Consider the following 17,998-nt stretch of genomic DNA (forward strand, 5'->3'; position numbering starts at 1 on the left):
TTTTTTTTTTTTTTTTTTTTTTTTGAGACGGAGTGTCGTTCTGTCACCCAGGCTGGAGTGCAGTGGCACAATCTCGGCTCACTGCAAGCTCTGCCTCCCGGGTTCATGCCTTTCTCCTGCCTCAGCCTCCCCAGTGGGTGGGACCACAGGCACACGCCACCACTCCTGGCTAATTTTTTGTATTTTCTTAGTGGATACAGAGTTTCACCGTGTTAGCCAGGATGGTCTCCTGACTTCATGATCCGCCTGCCTCAGACTCCCAGAGTGCTGGGATTACAGGCGTGTGTCATCGCATCCAGCCAAGAATATTTTCAAAAGCATATCTCTCAGGCTATAAAAATTGAATTGAAATTGTGTGATCAAGTTTATAGCCTGAAGCAATTGGGTCTATTAAAATAGTAAGTATTCATTTTATTTCTAAGTAAAAGAGATAAATCAAAGGCCAATAAAACATTTCACTTGGGAAAACTTTCTTTTCAGATGATTTTCATTCTGATTCTGCTGTTACTTTCAGCTCAGATAATACATAGAAGACGACTACAATTTTGTGTTGAGATTTAGAGTATAAACCAAGTTTCATTTCATTAACTAATATAGACCAACGGGTTGGTTAAGAAAGGAACCATTAATTTTACAAAGAGAGTTGTCCTAAACTGTGACCAGTTTTCCAGTACTTAATTCTTTTTACAATTCATTAGTTTTTTTAAATGGCAAATAAAATTGTATATATGTTGTGTAAAACATGTTTAGAAATAAGCAGATTGTGGAATGATTACATTGCACTCAGGAACATACGCATACTTATTTTTTTGGTGAGAACACTTCTTGATTTTCAAGAATACAATACATTAACTTCAGTCACCATGTTGTGGAATGCATCCCTTAAACTTATTCCTTCTGTCTAACTACAATTTTGAATGCTTTCACTGTCTCCCCAAACCCCTGCCTCCCAGCCCCTGGTAACCTCCATTCCACATCCTGCTTCTGTGAGTACCATTGTTTGCATTCCACATAAGTCAGATCACGTGGTAGTTGTCTTTTTGTGCCTGGCTCATTTCACTTAACACAATGTGCTCCGTTAACCTCCTGTGAATCCCAGTTTCTAACCTGCAATTGCTCTAAGTGTTTTCATTCCCTTTTCATGGTTTCTACTAAGAATTCTAGAGCTCAACTGCAATGTGTTCACTGCTTTGGAAGTTATTCATTGTTTTTCTTTACTTCTTGTCCACGGACACACAAATAAATTGTCTGGTGCAAGTGCAGCGGCTATATGCCCTTCCTGTGAAGGCAGGCCGGTTTGACATATATTAAGCAAATCCATCTCAGCATTCTTAACAGCATTTATATTGTTTGATATCAAGCTCAGAAATTCAAAAAATATGCCTCTGTCTTTGTAAGACTACCAATGGGTTGGAGAAGATTTATGTAATATTCAACCCAGCAGATAATGTATATAAAAATTACTTCATATGATTTAATGATCTTGAATCGATTTAACTGTTTATATGTCATACTTGAAAAAAGCAGGGCAATTATAAAATTTAATAATGGCTTCTCCATAAAAGCAACAATTCATATTCTACTTTAAAAATCTTTTGTCTTATGTAGAAGAGTAAGTGGCATCCTAGTGGCAACAGAAGGATGTACTGGTGAGCTTGTGTAGCGGTCCCTAAGTTAATGCATGTTGCTTTATTTGACTGACACTGATGTTCCCATCTTAGCTTCCGGCAGTTACGTGGGCAGAAAACCCAAAGTCAGTAACTTTGAACAGTTCCATCAACGTTAGTAACTCAAGGGCCAAAGTGATGGACAAAACAGCCAGTCGAGTCAATCTCTGGTTCGCCCTCATGATGACAGAATGCTTTTAGGTAGTGAGGCAGTGCTTAGTCTCAAGGTAGCCTCCCTTCCCCTCATGCATTACCTGGTGTTTGTGTGCAGGAATGTGGATCCCCTATACATGCCTGGGGTTGTGCGTGTGGGGAGGCGCCTCTAGTGTGCTGGGGTATACCCTGGGGCCTCTGCAAGTGCCTGACCAATAGATGCCCCCTGTAGGCTTACAGTGTGGAAGTTGGCAGCTTCACCATAATCTGTGGCCTGAGCTAGGCCTCAGGGAACATTTTCAATGGTGTCAGCTATACATCCTCCTTACTCAGTGTCATAGGGGAGCAGCGACTCTCTGGAACTGTGGGATGCGAAGTAAAAGAATTTACCAAGACAGTTGTAGGTAAAGAAAGGCAGATTTATTGGACACCACAGAGTTTACATGTTTGTGGTGATGTGGGTGTGTACAATCATGTACAGTGCATAATGCTTGATGAAAATAATAGATGCTGATGTTAATATTTTATGTATTTAATATCCTGGTTTCTTTCTTGTTATTTTAGAGTATATGCTTACTACTTTGTTTTTAAGTTAACTGTGAAGCAGCCTCGGGCAGGTCCTTCAGAAAGTTTCCAGAAGGCATTATTATCAAGGAGATGACAGCTCCATGCCTGTTACTGCCCCTGAAGACCTTCCAGTGGGACAAGATGTGGAGGTAGAGGACAGTGAAATGATGATCCTGACCCTGCTTAGGCTTAGGCGAAAGTGTGTGCTTGTGTCTTGGTTTTTAACGAAAACCTTTTAAAAGTGAAATAAATAATAAAAAAAGCTCATAGAATAAGGTTAAAAGGAAAGAAAATATTTTTGTATAGCTATATAATTTGTGTGTTTTTTTGTTGATCTGTTTGAGACAGGGTCTCGCTCTTTCACCCAGACTGGAGGGCAGTGGCACAATCACGGCTCACTGTGGTCTCCACCTCTTGAGCTCCAGAGATCCTCCCACCTCCCTCAGGAGGACGCCAGTCCTGCAGGCAGACATCAGGCCCCAGGTGGACTCTGGACTCAAGGCGTACATCAGGCCCCAAGTTGACAACCAGGCCCCAGATGGACACCAAGGCCCTAGGTGGACAGCAGCCCATTTGAACACTAGATTCATGTGGACATCAGGCTGCAGGTAGACACCGTGCCGTAAGTAGACATGTAGGCTCCAGGTGTACATTAGACCCAAGGTACACAGCCAGTCCACAGGAGAACATCAGGCCCAGGTAAAAACTCAGGCCTTAGGCACACATCTGGCCTTAAGTAGACACCCAGGCCCCAGGTTGATACCCAAGTCCCAGGTGATCACCAGACCCCAGGTGGATACAAGACCTTAGGTGAACAAGACCCAGTAAGCCATCAGGCCCCAGCTGGATACAGCCCCCAGGTAAACACAAGGCCCCAAGAGGAACATAGGCCCAAGGCAGGTATCAGGCCTTCTGTGGACATCAGGCCTGAGGAGGACATCCGGCCCCCCGGTGAACATCAGGCACAGGTGTCCAAGCAGGCCCTGGGTGGACATAATGGTGTCTAGGTAAGGAGGTGTCCTGGAGGGAGGGTGAGCAGTCAGCAGCCCAGTGGAGTCTTAAGAAGGTCGTATGGAAGGAAGGGGCTGAGGGGACGGAACCTTAAGCGACCTCACTTCCTTAATGACAGACCCGAACAGAACTTAGAACTCTGGTAACCAGGTGCCCATATCCTAGAGTCAGCACCGTAACCAGCTCACTTGGTAGAATACGCTCAAGAGAACAATATGTTCTCGTGTTGCTTCCCCACTTCAAGAGGCTGCTGCTTCAGGAATGGAGGGAGTGAGAGCCTTTTCCGACGATGCCGAAGAAGGCTCATCCCTCACCCCAGATGCCTGTGGCCCATTGTAAGAAGGTGCACCCGGGTACCACAGGGCAGCCCGGGGCAGGCCCTAGCAGGCCAGGCCACACCAGAGATCCCATCGGGGCTGCATCTGCACATTGTCCTTGTCCAGGAGGAGATTCGGGAGCCCATGGAGGCACAGGCACATGGTGAGGTGGCCTGCAGTCTGGAAGACTTTGTAGGGGCAGTGTTTAGGGGCTGGAACTCCTTTAAATTCAGTGAGGTTTTTTCTGTGTTTGGAAATTCCAGTGGAAAGTGACTGCGGCTGGGGACGCTTTCTCCTTTTTCAGCTCCTGTTCCACATACAGAAATACCAGCACTTCCAGCACCAGCTGTTGAGCCAGAGCCAGCATGGGAAGAGTCCCCTCCAGAGACAGCGCTGGAGCTGGAGGGAGCTCCAGCCAAGGACCAGTCCAACGAGGAGCTGCCTGAAATTATGGCACCTATTGTAGCCACTGGCCTTAGCCCTGCAACTGAAAACGTGGCTGTAGAGAGAAGTCGGAGGGAGGGGGTGACCAGCACGGTCCCAGCCAGCAGCTCCCATGCTGCCCCTAGTCCTGGGCAGGTGGCAAACATGGAGGCGGAGACCAGGGTTTTGAGCCTGGGCTCCTCTACCTTGCCGGAGAGAGGCTTGTCTCATTCACTAGAGCTGCAGTCCTGCTGCTGCAGGGCCTGTTTATTCTACTGCTGCTGTTGGGGTCCATCTGTGTGCAGGAGGTGCTTGAAGGCATTAAAAGAAGGGTGGTTAGAAGAGTTCCAGTAGCTCCTCCTGCACCCAGAGGTGGCCTCCTCCTGCAGGCATGGATGTCTGTCTGCAACTGGGCATCCAGGCTGTTTGCCCCTGTTGGGCTGCCCAGGACGGGCTCCTAACAGGCGGGCAGGGAGTGAGGGGACCAGGAAGCAGCTCCAAAGGGTACAGCAAGCAAAGCTTTTAAAGACAGCACTTGTGCCCCAGGCTCTCCGTGCCACTACCTGCCCTAGCATTTATTAATAGTGTTAGAATTACAAGTTGATGAAACGGTATATCAATAAACTTTTTTTTCTGAAACTTCGCACCTTTTTGAACTCCCTAATGTTAGATTGTGTTTTTGAGGTGATCCTGAAAATCTTTGGTAGTTGTGTCTTTTGTTGTGGTTGTTTGTGTGATTGAATTACCATCGAGTCAACTGCTATTGGAAACCTTTCAGGTATGGCTTTTAGAAGACCTTGACTTACTCTTGCCTGTTTTGACTCTCTGGTTTTATTGTGGAAAGAGGGAATGATGTAGGCTCATGTCTCTGGCAGATCAATCACCTTTTGCCATCAAGGATTTGGCATCAGAGTTTCCAAGAATTATGTGTGCAAGTTGACATGCTGGCACTTTAGCTAATCTGAGTGTCAAAACAGAATGCCATAGACTAGGTAGCATAGAAAATTGATTTCTCACAGTTCTGGAGATGGTAAAATCCAAGGTCAAATGGTCAGCAGATTCCGTGTCTACAGAGGGCTGGCTTCCTTGTTCATAGACAGCCATCTTTTTACTGTGTCCTTACATGACAGAAGGGATGAGGGAGCTCTCTGCAGTCCCTTTGATAGGGGCACCAATTCCATTCATGAGGTCCCCGCCTTCATGAACTTATTCACCTGCCAAGGCCCACCTCCAAATACCATCACATAGAATTAGAATTCGACACATGAATTTGAGGACAGTAACATTTGCTTTACAGAATCAGGTCACCCCAAGCCATATGCACTCACAGGAAATCTATAATCTTCTATTAAGTATTTGCTGGTCCCCTCTGGGATTAGGGAATTTTTTTTCTTTAAGAAAAGTGATCTTTCATGTGATTCATGATTTATTCATAGAAAAGCACTGTGAGTTCACACACTTGCTAAAAACAAGGGCAATTGTGACACAAAAATGAGAGTGACCTCTCTCTGTCTCTCTCTCTCTCTCTTAACCAACCCATTGGGCTGAGACGTAGGGGCGCTTGGCTGGGCAGTAGGACTTGAGTAGCCACAAGCGGCAAATACAACTTCTTGGTCAGTTTGTAGTAGAAAAAGTGACAGTTTGTCAACGAAAGAAAAAGCAGACGGAGAAGTTCCTAGTTCGCATTCTAGATATACAACTCCTTCCCTAAGAAACCCCACCCCCAACTCAGAAACTAAGACATAAAAGAGTACACACCAAGGTAACCAACTGACTCTTCTGATAGCCCTTGCTATCTCCTACAACAATTCCAGGCTGAGCATAGGGGTCAGGAAGGTAGCAGGAATATGATGATACACTGCAGAGGTCAGCCAGGGCTATGACAGGGCTGCCTACTAGGGCTAGAAATTAGGAAAGGAGAGGCTAACTGCAGACCAGCCCTAGCCTTCAAGTCATCAAGCAATGAGACTGTGACAAAAGCAGGCAGAGGAAGCTTGAGGTAGAAAGGCAGGGGAAGAAAGCAAGTAAGGGACGAGAAGAGAACTGTGCAGCGAAAGCAGCCAGTTTGATGGCAGAGGGAGACTGGTGCTTAGAAGCTCATTTGGGGAGAGAATGAATAGAGGAGGCACAGAGATGGGGAACACACATTTAGCTGGTGAAAGAGATTTAAGACGAATAGGAAGAGAAATCTCACAAAAAGGACACATTCATGCAGATCCTCTAAGATGAACATGCAGTCATTCCTACATGTAGAAATACGCTCAGTTACACATATAAAACCACAGATGCATGGACAGCAAGCATACACACAGACACATATTTCTACACATGTGCTCATGTGTGCCCAGATACACACTAAACATGCAAAACATGAGAACATTTATACATAGATATGCATCCTCACATGTACGCAAATGTTACATCCTCACACAGAGACCCACAGTCCAGTGTGCACATATCCACACAGGTACACAGCCATAGAACTGACATAGATACACATAAACCTATAATGTGCACATACAGACAGGCATGTGCAGATTTATCTATGCACATTGACACATGTACTCACTCAGTTATACAGATACACACACTCTTTAACACAAAGGTGACCAGTGTAGATGAATATTGTGAGCTCAGTGGCTTTGCAGACGTTCATCTTTTCCCTGCACTTGTTTCAAAGGTGCTCAGCAGACTCCTGGCGAGGCTGTGTGAGGCAGGGGAGGAGCTTCAGAGTCCTCATAGCTTTGTGAGGCAAAAGTCTAAGTCCAGTCCTGGCCTCTGCCACTCACCCACCACTGGGCTATTAATGCCCTGTCTGCAGGTGAGAGATTCTGCATAGACTAGTCTTGGGATTTTTTCTAACTGGCTGCTTTTCTCCTTGGCACCCCCACTATCCCACTGGGAAGGGCATACACTCTGCAAGGGAAACCTGAGAAATGGTTGTGAGTCTCCTGAGACAATAAGCATATCCTCCACCCACAGCTACCTCAAGGGCCCATCAAATCAGAACCAGAATTATAAATATTTACAACTTTACAATAATTGGCAACACATATACTATAGTATTTACAGTACCATAAATGCATCTGTTTCTCTGGTTCAGCAATCTCTGAGATGGAACAGTGTTCTGTGTTTGCTAAGGGAGACAGCGCCAATGCCCAGGACATGCAGGACACAGGGGCAGAAGGTGGCATATCTTGGGCTTTCTGGTCGACCTGCAGGGCCCAGCTTCTCCGTGAACAGTGGGCTGTAGTGACAAGTTTGCCAAGGTATGCATATCCATTAGAGTTGGACTCTCCCCATCATTAGCCCTGTGGTCCTTTGGCCTCAGCCACAGGTGCTCAGAGTCCTCTCAGGGTGGACAAATGTTTCAGTGTTTTTGGCCTGACCTGATACTACTTGGGGACCCAGGCTGCTGGGCCAGTGAGCTATCTGCTTTCTCAGCCAAAGGGCTCTCGAACCAGCTGCATCAGCTTTTCCTTGCCTTTGTAGATCTGTTTGTGGTTGCTAATGAACTGGGCAAATTGCAGGAAGCCATCCTGGGGCAGCAGGAAGGTCTCCCAAGCCTTGCTTAGAAACTCAGTGAACTCCATACTGGCAATGGCTGATGTGTGTCAGGCTGATGTGGGTGTTGATGTAAGCATTCATGGTGGTATCAGCAACTGGCACAATGGAGCTCTGTCAGTAGAGATGAGCTTTTCAGAGCTGCGGCAGCCTCGGGTGCAGTCACCGTGCAGTGTCGCACACAGGATGTCTGAAAGCATCACGGCAATGTGCACACTCTTCACCACCAGGGGGATGAGCACTGCCAGCTCATCCTTGCCCAGAGAGTGGCTGAGGGCACAAACTCAGAGCACGTCATTGATGGCTGCATGGGTATCCTGGTTAAGAGCCAGGTTAAGATGGTTCATGGCCAATGAGGCCAGCTTGAAGGCACGGAGCGTGCAGCCACGGAGCTGCGCATAGTAGGCAACGGGGAACAGCTGGGAATGGGCCGTGCCACCGGCAGCAGCCTCAGTGGCAATCTGGCAGGCGGCCTCAAAGGCAATGTGGTCTTTCTCAGAGTGTAAGGGCTGATGACAGGGCACAGCTCTGTGGATGCTTCATAGCACACTGCAAGGCCAGTGTGCAAGCACAGCTAGCCAGTTCCTCCCGCTGTGGATAATCAAGACTGAGGCGCAGGATAGTGGTGTGGGATAAGGCTGTGGCAGCTACAATATTAGTAGCCTCAGTAGGGGTGAAGAGTGTGTCCCAGCTCTGCAAGATGCTCACTGGGGCCCACACACCTGTGAGGGAGAACCTGAGCTCAGCCGTGGCAACCTGGGTCCTGATTCAGGTCTGCCCAGATTACCGTGTGAGGTTTGAACTTGGCCTGCGGAGATGGGTTATCCTTCCTCCTCAGCAACCTTGACATGATCTGAGGCAAACCAGGGCTAGGAAAGCATCCCAGACAGCTAGACCCTGCTTGGGCTCTCTTCCTATCCCTTCCATCCCCAGGCCAGAAGGTTGAAGGTTTCTGCAGGTGCTCTTAGCCCCTCACAAGGATGGAGCAGTAGAGCCTGGGGTTTGCTTGCCCCGAGGGCAGGATGGCGGATCTGCCAGGGGTTCTAGGTGAAGTGGGGCCTCTCAGGGTTGAGTCTTGTGCTGGTCTTTGGGCTTTAGAAAGGGTCCTGAGCCGGTCAGGCGTAGTGGCTCACACCTATAATCCCAGAACTTTGGGAGGCCGAGGCGGGCAGATCACGAGGTCAGGAGATCGAGACCATCCTGGCTAACACGATGAAACCCTATTTCTACTAAAAATACGAAAAAAATAGCTGGGGGTGGTGGCAGCCGCCTGTAGTCCCAGCTACTCAGGAGGCTGAGGCAGGAGAATGGCATCAACCCGGGAGGTGGAGCTTGCAGTGAGCCGAGATTGAGCCACTGGACTCCAGCCTGGGTGACAGAATGAGACTCCATCCCCCTCCGCCACCCAAAAAAAAGAAAGCATCCTGAGCCTCCAAGCTGTCTGGGGTTTCTCACAAGCATGGACAGAGACAGGGACCAAACCACCAGGCCCACTTCCTCCCAGGGGCACACTTGAGTATTGGCAGCTGAAAATTCATTCTCTTAGGCATGTCTCTGATGCAAGGGTCAAAGTGCTGCTGACGTCAGCATACAGTTGTTTTAAGCAGTGAGGACAGAACTTGGGCTGGCTGAACAGAGGCCATCTTCTCCCACCATCAGCCCCATCCTTTCTTAAGCCATCAGGAACAGGAATATGAGAGCTCCATGGATTCATTGTCCTGTCCCAAGAGTAGGGCATAGAAACTCCTTTCCCCTGGGCATAGAGGGAGGTGGGAGTTACCCACTTCTGTACCACAGATCACCAACCATCGTACTATCCCTCGGGGTCTCCAGTTAAGGGTTGATAAGGTCATCCGCATCACCTGTAGCCCAGGTTTCAGGGCCACGTTGAGCAGGGTGCTGTCAGTACTACTGTTAATGGGAGTAGCAATCTTGAACGCATTTTTGGCCAGTTTGAAGATGAGGGGGAAAGAACAAATGTGCCTCTGCATTGCTTCCAGAATTGTTCAGAGCCTCAAAGTGTCTCCTTTGGCAGCAGTCAGCATGGTGGAGGCCAGTTCCCACTGCTGTGATTCCAAGTGTCCAAGCAGGAACCAGGGAGGATAACGGCTGGGCACCAGAGACACCACATGGTGAGGGAGGGATGTGTCGCCTGCACAACCTGAGTTTTCTAAAACAGGTAACCTTATGACACGTAAGGCTAATTTATAGGCCAGGTCTGGATCATGAGACAGCAGAGCTGAGAACAAATACTGGCAGAAGTATGCATGGAAACGCTCTCTCGCTGGATGACTTCCCAGAGTGCTGAAAGGGCCACCTTCCAGCAGCAAGATGCCCTATTTTTGGAGAGTTTGCACTAAGTCTTCACCCAGCTGCAGCTCTTGGAGTTGGCTGAGGAGCTGCTCCTCATTACCACACACCTTGTACTGTGGGTAGGAGCCTTCAGGCATTACCCTCTGTGACCCAGGCCCATGGATGCAGCTTCCAGGGCCAATGACAAGTAGGACTCACTGCTGTTTGGGGAGCCTATAGCCACAGGTACATGTTGGTACACAGGGGGTCTGCTTTCATTCATATTTAGATAGCCGTCATCATTCAGGAGGCAGGCCTCAGTCAAAGTGAGAAACATGCAGCCAATGGGATCCAGGGGGTCCACCAAGCACTCCAGGTTTGTGATGGTTGTGGTTCCTCTCTGCAACACCTCTTTCTTCTGATGCTTGTAGATTTTCAGTTGTCACTGCTGCTGCAACCTCAGAGTATTAACAATGGCCACTGTGAGTCTCAGGGCCTCTTTTGGATAACCATGGGAATGTGGGGCATCAACCCGAGCATAGGCTGTGGCACATGCTCAAACCACAGTGAGTGGCCTTGGGAATTAAAGAGTAGTCTTGGCCTGGTGCGGTGGCTGACGCCTGTAATCCCAGCACTTTGGGATTCCCAGGTGAGCGAATCCTGAGGTCAGGAGATCGAGACCATCCTGGCCAACATGGTGAAACCCCGTCTCTATTAAAAATACAAAAACTTTAGTAGGGTGTGGTGGCAGGCACCTGTAGTCCCAGCTATTCAGGAGGCTGAGGCAAGAGAATGGCATGAACCCGGGAGGCTGAGCTTGCAGTGAGCCGAGATTGTGCCAGTGCATTCCAGCCTGGGCGACAGAGCGAGACTCCATCTCCAAAAAAAAAAAAAAAAAAAAATTAGCTGGGCATGGCGACACGTGCCTATAATCCCAGGAGAATCTCTTGAACCCTGGAGGTGGAGATTGCAGTGAGTCTAGATTGTGCCACTGCACTCCAGCCTAGCAACAGAGCTACTAGACTGTCTCAATAAATAAATAAATAAATAAATAAATTAATTAATTAATTTGCACGGATCCCTGAAAATATGTTTATATACATTTTCTTTTTTATTTTGTTTTGTTTTGGCTTGGTTTTTGGAGACGAAGTTTCGCTCTTGTGCCCAGCCTGGAGCAATGGCACGTTCTTGAGTCACTGCAACATCCACCTCCCAGGTTCAAGTGGTTCTCCCGCCTCAGCCTTTCAGCCAAGTAGCTGGGATTACAGGTGTGCACCACCACACCTGGCTATTTATGTATTTATTTTTGAGACAGAGCTTCACCCTTTTCTCCCAGGCTGGAGTGCAATGGTACCTTCTCGGCCACTCCCAACATCCGACTCCTGGCTTCAAGCTATTTTGCCGACTCAGCCTCCCGAGTAGCTGGGATTATGGGCACACGCCACCACGCCCGGCTAATTTTTTTTGTATTTTTAGTAGAGATGGGGTTTCATTATGTTAGCCAGGCTGGTCTCGAACTCCTGACCTCAAGTGATCTGCCCACCCCGGCCTCCCAAAGTGCTAGGATTACAGGTGCGAGCCACTGCAACTGTCCTAAAATACAGATTTTGCTTAATTTCTACAGTTGATGTTCCGGTACAAACATTTGCTTGGAAATACAATATAGTTAGCTGAAGCCTTTTCATGGGGAAATAAGATATCAGTAAGTATTCCAGGATTTTAAACTAGAATACAAAAGAAGAAAATATTTTTAAAAAACTATACCGTAATATAAAATGTATTTACATCATTACATTTAACTGCTTATTTTACAAGCAATAATAGTTATCATTCACCAATTAATAATTTGTCAAGTTCACCTGTAAGTATTAAAACACATAAACTTCTATGAAGTTCTATAACTTAAAAAAAAGCAACATTTAGGTTTAAAACGTATTTCATATAGGCATAACGCAACACCAGCATTACAGGATTGCATTTACAAATTCTCTTGACTCTAAGCATGAAGTTATGGTAAAAGACTAAGGCAATTTAACTGTTTTGGGGTTTTTTATATTAAGGAAATCTAAATTTGTATGAGTGAATTAATTAAATTGAATTAATTTTCTTATAGGCATCAGTTTACCCCATCTTTATTAAAATAACATGCACTGCCCTACAAAATGAATGCCGTATTCAATCACGTTTCTGCCACATTCTTAAAGATTTGGGGAAACAAATGCAATCTAAAATCAGAGACTCCATGTTCAATGCCAAAGGTACACACCTCTATTTTTTCCCCAATGAGTCTCTCAGAAAAGTGTTTGAATTACATATTAAAGTGCGCTTCAAGGAAATGTGATCTTTTCATTTATAGCTGGTGAACAGCATGCAATTTGATAGCACCGTCACTAACAATCCGAGACTGCTCTGGATCTAAGTACCAAAAACGACCCACACTGCAATCACAAAATATTTGGAAGTGGGAATTTATTGAACAAAGTTAGGCCGGGACTCTAAAGCAACATTTGATTCTTCAGCTCCAAGACGACGACGTTTAAACGTTAAGTATCACTATTCTTTTTCCCCCAACTCTTCTCCCCCACTGCCGCCTTCTCTCCCACCACCTTCTCCCACCGTCTTTCCCCGCTTCCCTTCTCCCTCCCCGCGCCCTCCCCTCTTCTCCCAGCACTGTCTTCTCTCTCAGCCCGTCTTTCTGCCTTTTTCTTCCCCTCTCCCCACCTCGTTCCCTGCTTCATCCTCTTCTCTCCCACCGATCTTTTTCCCCTCTCCGTCTCTTTCCCCAGCGTCATCTTCGCCACTTTCCCCTCCCTTCTTCTTCCCCTCATCCTGTCCTCTTCCCTTCTCCCTCCCCACCCTTTTCTTCCCCTCTCCCTCTCCCCTTTCCAACCGTCTTCTTCCCCACCTTCTGCCCTTTCCCTCCCCTCTCCTTCCCGACCCTTCTCCTTTCCCACCTTTCCCTTCCCCAACGTCTTCTTCCCACCTTTTTTTCCCCTCTCCCTCCTTCCCCACCGCGGTCTTCCCGCATCCTCTGCTGCCCTCTCCCCACCGTCTTCTTCCCGCACCTTCTTCTCCCCGCAGTTTTTTTTTCTCTTCCCCACCGTTTTCTTCCCCTCAGTCTCGCCGCCTCCTCGCAGCACCGGTTCCTGTGGCGGCACCTTTTCCTCCCATCTCCCTCTCCCCACGGCCTCCCCCACCCTCCTCTCCACCCGCTCGCTTCCCCTCTTTCTCCACCTTCCCGCCTATTCCCGCAGCAGCGTCTTCCCGCCGCTCCCTCTTCTCCCCTCCCCCCGCTCTCCTCACCGTCTTCTCCCGGCCTATTACCCCCAACCGTTTTCTTCCCATGTCTTCCCACCTCCTCGCAGCAGCGTCTGTCTGCCGCGGTCTTGCCACCACCCTCTTCTCCTCTCCCCATCTTCTTCTTTCCCAGCCTCTTATTCTCCACCATCTTCTTGTGGCCTCCATCTCCCCACCTTCTTCTCGCAGCAGCGTCTTCCTGCCGCGCTTTTCTCTCCCCACTGTCTTCTCCCCGCGCCGTCTTCTCCCTTCACCGTCTTCTCCCCGCGCCTTTCCCACAACCGTTTTCTACCCACCCGTTTTCTTCCCCCACAGCGTTTTCTTCCCGTGTCCTCCCACCGTCTCGCAGCAACGTCTGTCATAATCTTCCCACTCTCCCTCTCGCCATCGTCTTGTTTCCCAGCCTCTTACTCGCCACCGTTTTCTTCCCCTCCCCACCATTTTCTTCCCGTTTCCGTCTCCCCACCTTCTCCCAGCAGCGACTTCCTGCCGCGCTTTTCTCTCCCCGCACCCTCTTCTCCCCTCTTCCTCTCCCACCGCCTTCTCCCCCGATCGTCTTCTCGCCCACTCCCTTCTCCGCGCTCTCCCACTGCCTTTCACTTAGAAGCCCTCCACGCATGCGCGCGCCTGTGTCCCAGCGCCCGGTGCGTCTCAGCGCCCGGTGTGTCTCTGCGCCCAGGTAGACCCCTGAGCTCCGCCCCTGAGCTCTCTCCGCCCCAGCAGCCGACTGGAGACCCCGGAGAGTCGCTGCCTGTGCCACCGCGGCTGCCCCCGCCCCCACCGCTACCTCAGAACTGAACGGTCTTGGCTGCGGCTGGAAGTCAGTGGGGCCCAGAAGACTGCGGGGAGAGGGGGAGGAGGGGACGGAGAGGGTGGGAAAGAACCTTGGAAAGTCGGAGAAGGAGAAAGGAGGGTGGGAAAGAAAACAGTGAGGACACAGCAGGGCGCGGTGGCTCATGCCTGTAATCCCAGCACTTTGGGAGGCTGAGGCAGACGGATCACAAGGTCAGGAGTTCGAGACCTACCTGCCCAACATGCTGAAACACAGTCTCTACTAAAAATACAAAAATTAGCCGGGTGTGATGGCGACCGTCTGTAATCCCAGCTACTCCAGAGGCTGAGGCAGGAGAATCGCTTGAACTCGGGAGGTGGAAGTTGCAATGAGCTGAGGCTGCACCATTGCACTCCAGCCTGGAGTTTTATTTATCTCAAAATAAAAAAGAAAATCTACTGTGGGGAGAGGGCGAGGGGAAGAAGATAGTGGGAAAGAGGACCACCGAGAGAGGGAGATGTGGGGAGAGCTCTATTGTTTCACTCAACATTCCTCAGTTAAAATGTTCTCATAAGTTCTGTATTTTCAACTTTTGCTCTTCGAGTCGGTATATTCTTTTCTTCCTCCATCTCCTTACTCAACACCAAGTTAGAACTCCAACGACTTTTCTCTTTTTATTTTCCTATGTTTTTCTTCTCAGAACATTCCTAACGCTGATAACACTTTACAATGTTGCAAAGCTCTGAATCCTATTTCCTGTCATCTCCATGCTTTCCCGTTGAGATATCAGGAGATTTTCATCCTATTATTTTGTTTACACTAGGAACATTTCAGCTTGACTAGACCTGTTTTCTACTTAATTTTTTTCCAACTTCAAACTTGACAAACCCCAATGTGCTCCTTTACCAATTGTTTCTGTCTCAGGGATTAGTTTCTTGTTGCACTGTGATACACATGAAGCCATATACCTTTTTCAGCTCATTATCCCCAGAATGTTTTTGTACATTATTGACACAATAGACACCTAATAAATATTTCTAAATTTTTGTTGTTCTTCCTTGTCACAAAACAGCAATCACTTTTTTTTTCAGCATGATGTACATGCCCTTCTATCATCTTGCCCTGAACTATTTATCAAATCTTACTTCTTCCCACTCCCCCATTTGTTTCCCACGCTGTGGCCATTCAGAAGTACTTAGAGAGCTCTGTCAACTGTCCATGCTATTTTGTAATAATCAACACTAATGAAAAGAAAAGGGGCTTTATAGCAGAGGCAGTACTCATTATTTTCTAAAAATACATGCATATCTCCCATGTTGGGTAGTGTCCCGCAGAAAGTCATATCCACCTGGAACCCAAGAATGTTGAGCTATTTGGGAAAAAGTGTCTCTGCAGATAACACTTGGTGAAGACGAGGTCACAATGCATTAGGGTGGCCCGTAAAGCCAATGGCTGTGTCCTTACAGGAAGGTGGTGGGAACATACAGAGACCTACAGTGAGTATGGCCATGAGACAAGGGAGTCAGAGTCTGGAGTTACGCTGCCTGCGGTCACGGAACGCCAGGGAGAGCTGGAAACCACCAGAAGCTAAGAAGGAGATTTTACCTGAAAGCCTCCCAAAGAAATCAATCATACTCATACCTCCCTTTTGAATTTCTGGCCTCATGAACTGTGAAAAAATAAATTTGTATCATCTTAAGCGCCGTGGTTTGTGGTCATTTGTTCTGTTCCTAGCCTTAAGAAACTAACACAGCGTGCTAAGGGAAAAGAAGAAAATTCTGCATAAAATGTCATTTTCCTTTAAACAACTACTATTGACAGTAAATGAGTATTCTTCCAAGATTCATATGCAGAACGTACATGCAGCCCAGAACATTTTTGGAGACCCATGGCATAAGTGATACGATCAATAAAATCCAAATATTAACCTGCCAAAAGAGTTATTTTTTCTTTTAAGTCATTTAAAGGTAATAAGCAAAAGTCATGAGCCCTGTAAAAATTAATCTATTCATTTGTTGTCACTTGATACTTACGATCCATTGACATATTTAGGTTTTTAATTCTTCGTACAGATTATGGTTTGTCTTGCACTCTAATTTTATTGCACAACAAATTTTTTATTTGTATATCTAAGTTGTTTCTTAAATGTACATAACTTTGCACTTGAAAATACTCAGAAGAATTCTGTCGACATTCTCATAACAGCTTCTAGTTAATAAAAACCTAATTCCATTTTCCTTTTATGTATAGATTATAAGTAAAATCGGCATTTAAAAAGTAAAATCTGTTCCACAATTTCTATTGCTATTGTATGTAGTATAACATAAAATTTGTCTTATTTTTTCCCTCACTCATTGACAACTTAATTTGTGTGTGTGTGTGTGTGTGTGTGTGTGTGTGAGAGAGAGAGAGGGAATCTTGCTCTGTAACCTAGGTTAGAGTGCAGTGGTGCAATCTTGGCTCACTGCAAGTTCCACCTCCCGAGTTCACACCATTCTCCTGCCTTAGCCTCCTGAGTAGCTGGGACTACAGGCACCCGCCATCATGCCCAGCTAATTTTTTGTATTTTTAGTAAAGACGGGGTTTCACCTTGTTAGCTAGGATGGTCTCGATCTCCTGACCTCGTGATCCACCTGCCTCGGCCTCCCAAAGTGCTGGGATTACAGGCGTGAGCCACTGCGCCCAGCCCAACTTAAATAATTTTTTTAAACCAAGAAACTCTTTTCACATACCAGGCCCAGTGATTGGAATTGAGTATTCAGTACTGAACAGAGCAAACAAATTTCTTATCATTAAGCTCATATTCTATGACATAAATATTTTTCCAGTGAAATTACTGGAATGTTTTTAAGCAATATTGAATTGTGTTCTTATAATCGCTTATTTCCATTTATTGTTGAGAATGACGAAAATTTTGGAGCATACAATTCAATGCAATAATTTTTTTTTTTTTTTTGAGACAGAATTTCACTCTTGCTGCCCAGGCTGGAGTGCATCTCAGCTCACTGCAACCTCCACCTCCTGGGTTCAAACAATTCTCCTACCTCAGCCTCCTGGGTAGCTGAGATTATAGGCTTGTGCCACCACACTCGGCTAATTTTTTGTTTAGTAAAGACGGGATTTCACCAGGTTGTCCAGGCTAGTCTCGAACTCCTGACCTCAGATGATCCACCGCCTCAGCCTCCCAAAGTGCTGGCATTACAGGCATGAGCCACTCCGCCTGGCCCAATGCAATGATTTCATAGTTATTATGGTGGTTTTAAAATGACCTGAGTGAAACATAGTGCTTATAGCAATTCCTTATCTGTCATGTATTTCATCTAGTAATCTGCTCTAACTACATTAACATTATTTCTTTTTATTAAATGTCTTGGGATTAAAAAAGATACTTTGTAGTTATACTCAAGCTTGGAACCATAGTGGCCAACTGGTACGGACTGGATTGTATCCTGGATTGTATCCCCCTCCAATTAAGTTACGGTGCTGCTTCAGAAGGAAAAGAGGTGAACTATTTTTTAAAAGCATATATCTGTTGGCTTTGAAAATGCCTATATCATCATGAATAGAATGTTGGTAAAATTATGAAAGGTGAAGGCCATTCTGGTGAGGTCTCATATGGAAATAAGATGTAGCTTATTAGAAACAGGAGGAAAAGGCCAGGCACGGTGACTCACACCTGTAATCCCAGCACTTTGGGAAGCCGAGGCGGGTGGATCACAAGGTTAAGAGATCGAGACCATCCTGGCTAACACGGTGAAACCCAGTCTCTACTAAAAATACAAAAAATTAGCCGGGCATGGTGGCAGGTGCCTGTAGTCCCAGCTACTCGGGAGGCTGAGGCAGGAGAATGGCGTGAACCCGGCAGGCGCAGCTTGCAGTGAGCCGAGATCGCACCACTGCAATCCAGCCTGGGCAACAGAGCGAGACTCCGTCTC

General features: G+C 47.0%; 2 protein-coding genes and 1 pseudogene across 2 annotated transcripts; 2 read left to right on the forward strand and 1 right to left on the reverse strand.

The window, feature by feature from the left end:
- Positions 1-12,190, reverse strand: part of LOC105536027 — a 54,730-nt pseudogene extending 42,540 nt beyond the window's left edge.
- Positions 3,561-4,781, forward strand: LOC105535995 (CMT1A duplicated region transcript 15 protein-like protein). The gene is given in 3 exon segments (XM_011975248.1): positions 3,561-3,878; positions 4,020-4,289; positions 4,292-4,781. Coding segments are annotated over 3 exon segments (843 nt in total). The 5' UTR covers positions 3,561-3,613; the 3' UTR covers positions 4,600-4,781.
- A 53-nt stretch (positions 12,191-12,243) lies between the features above and the next one.
- Positions 12,244-14,089, forward strand: LOC105536028 (leucine-rich repeat extensin-like protein 3). The gene is given in 6 exon segments (XM_011975294.1): positions 12,244-12,252; positions 13,360-13,504; positions 13,507-13,599; positions 13,602-13,648; positions 13,741-13,935; positions 14,012-14,089. Coding segments are annotated over 6 exon segments (567 nt in total).
- Positions 14,090-17,998: the final 3,909 nt, after the last annotated feature.

This window comes from Mandrillus leucophaeus, unplaced genomic scaffold, assembly GCF_000951045.1.
Source record: "Mandrillus leucophaeus isolate KB7577 unplaced genomic scaffold, Mleu.le_1.0 Scaffold153, whole genome shotgun sequence".
In the NCBI taxonomy this organism is placed as follows: domain Eukaryota; kingdom Metazoa; phylum Chordata; class Mammalia; order Primates; family Cercopithecidae; genus Mandrillus; species Mandrillus leucophaeus.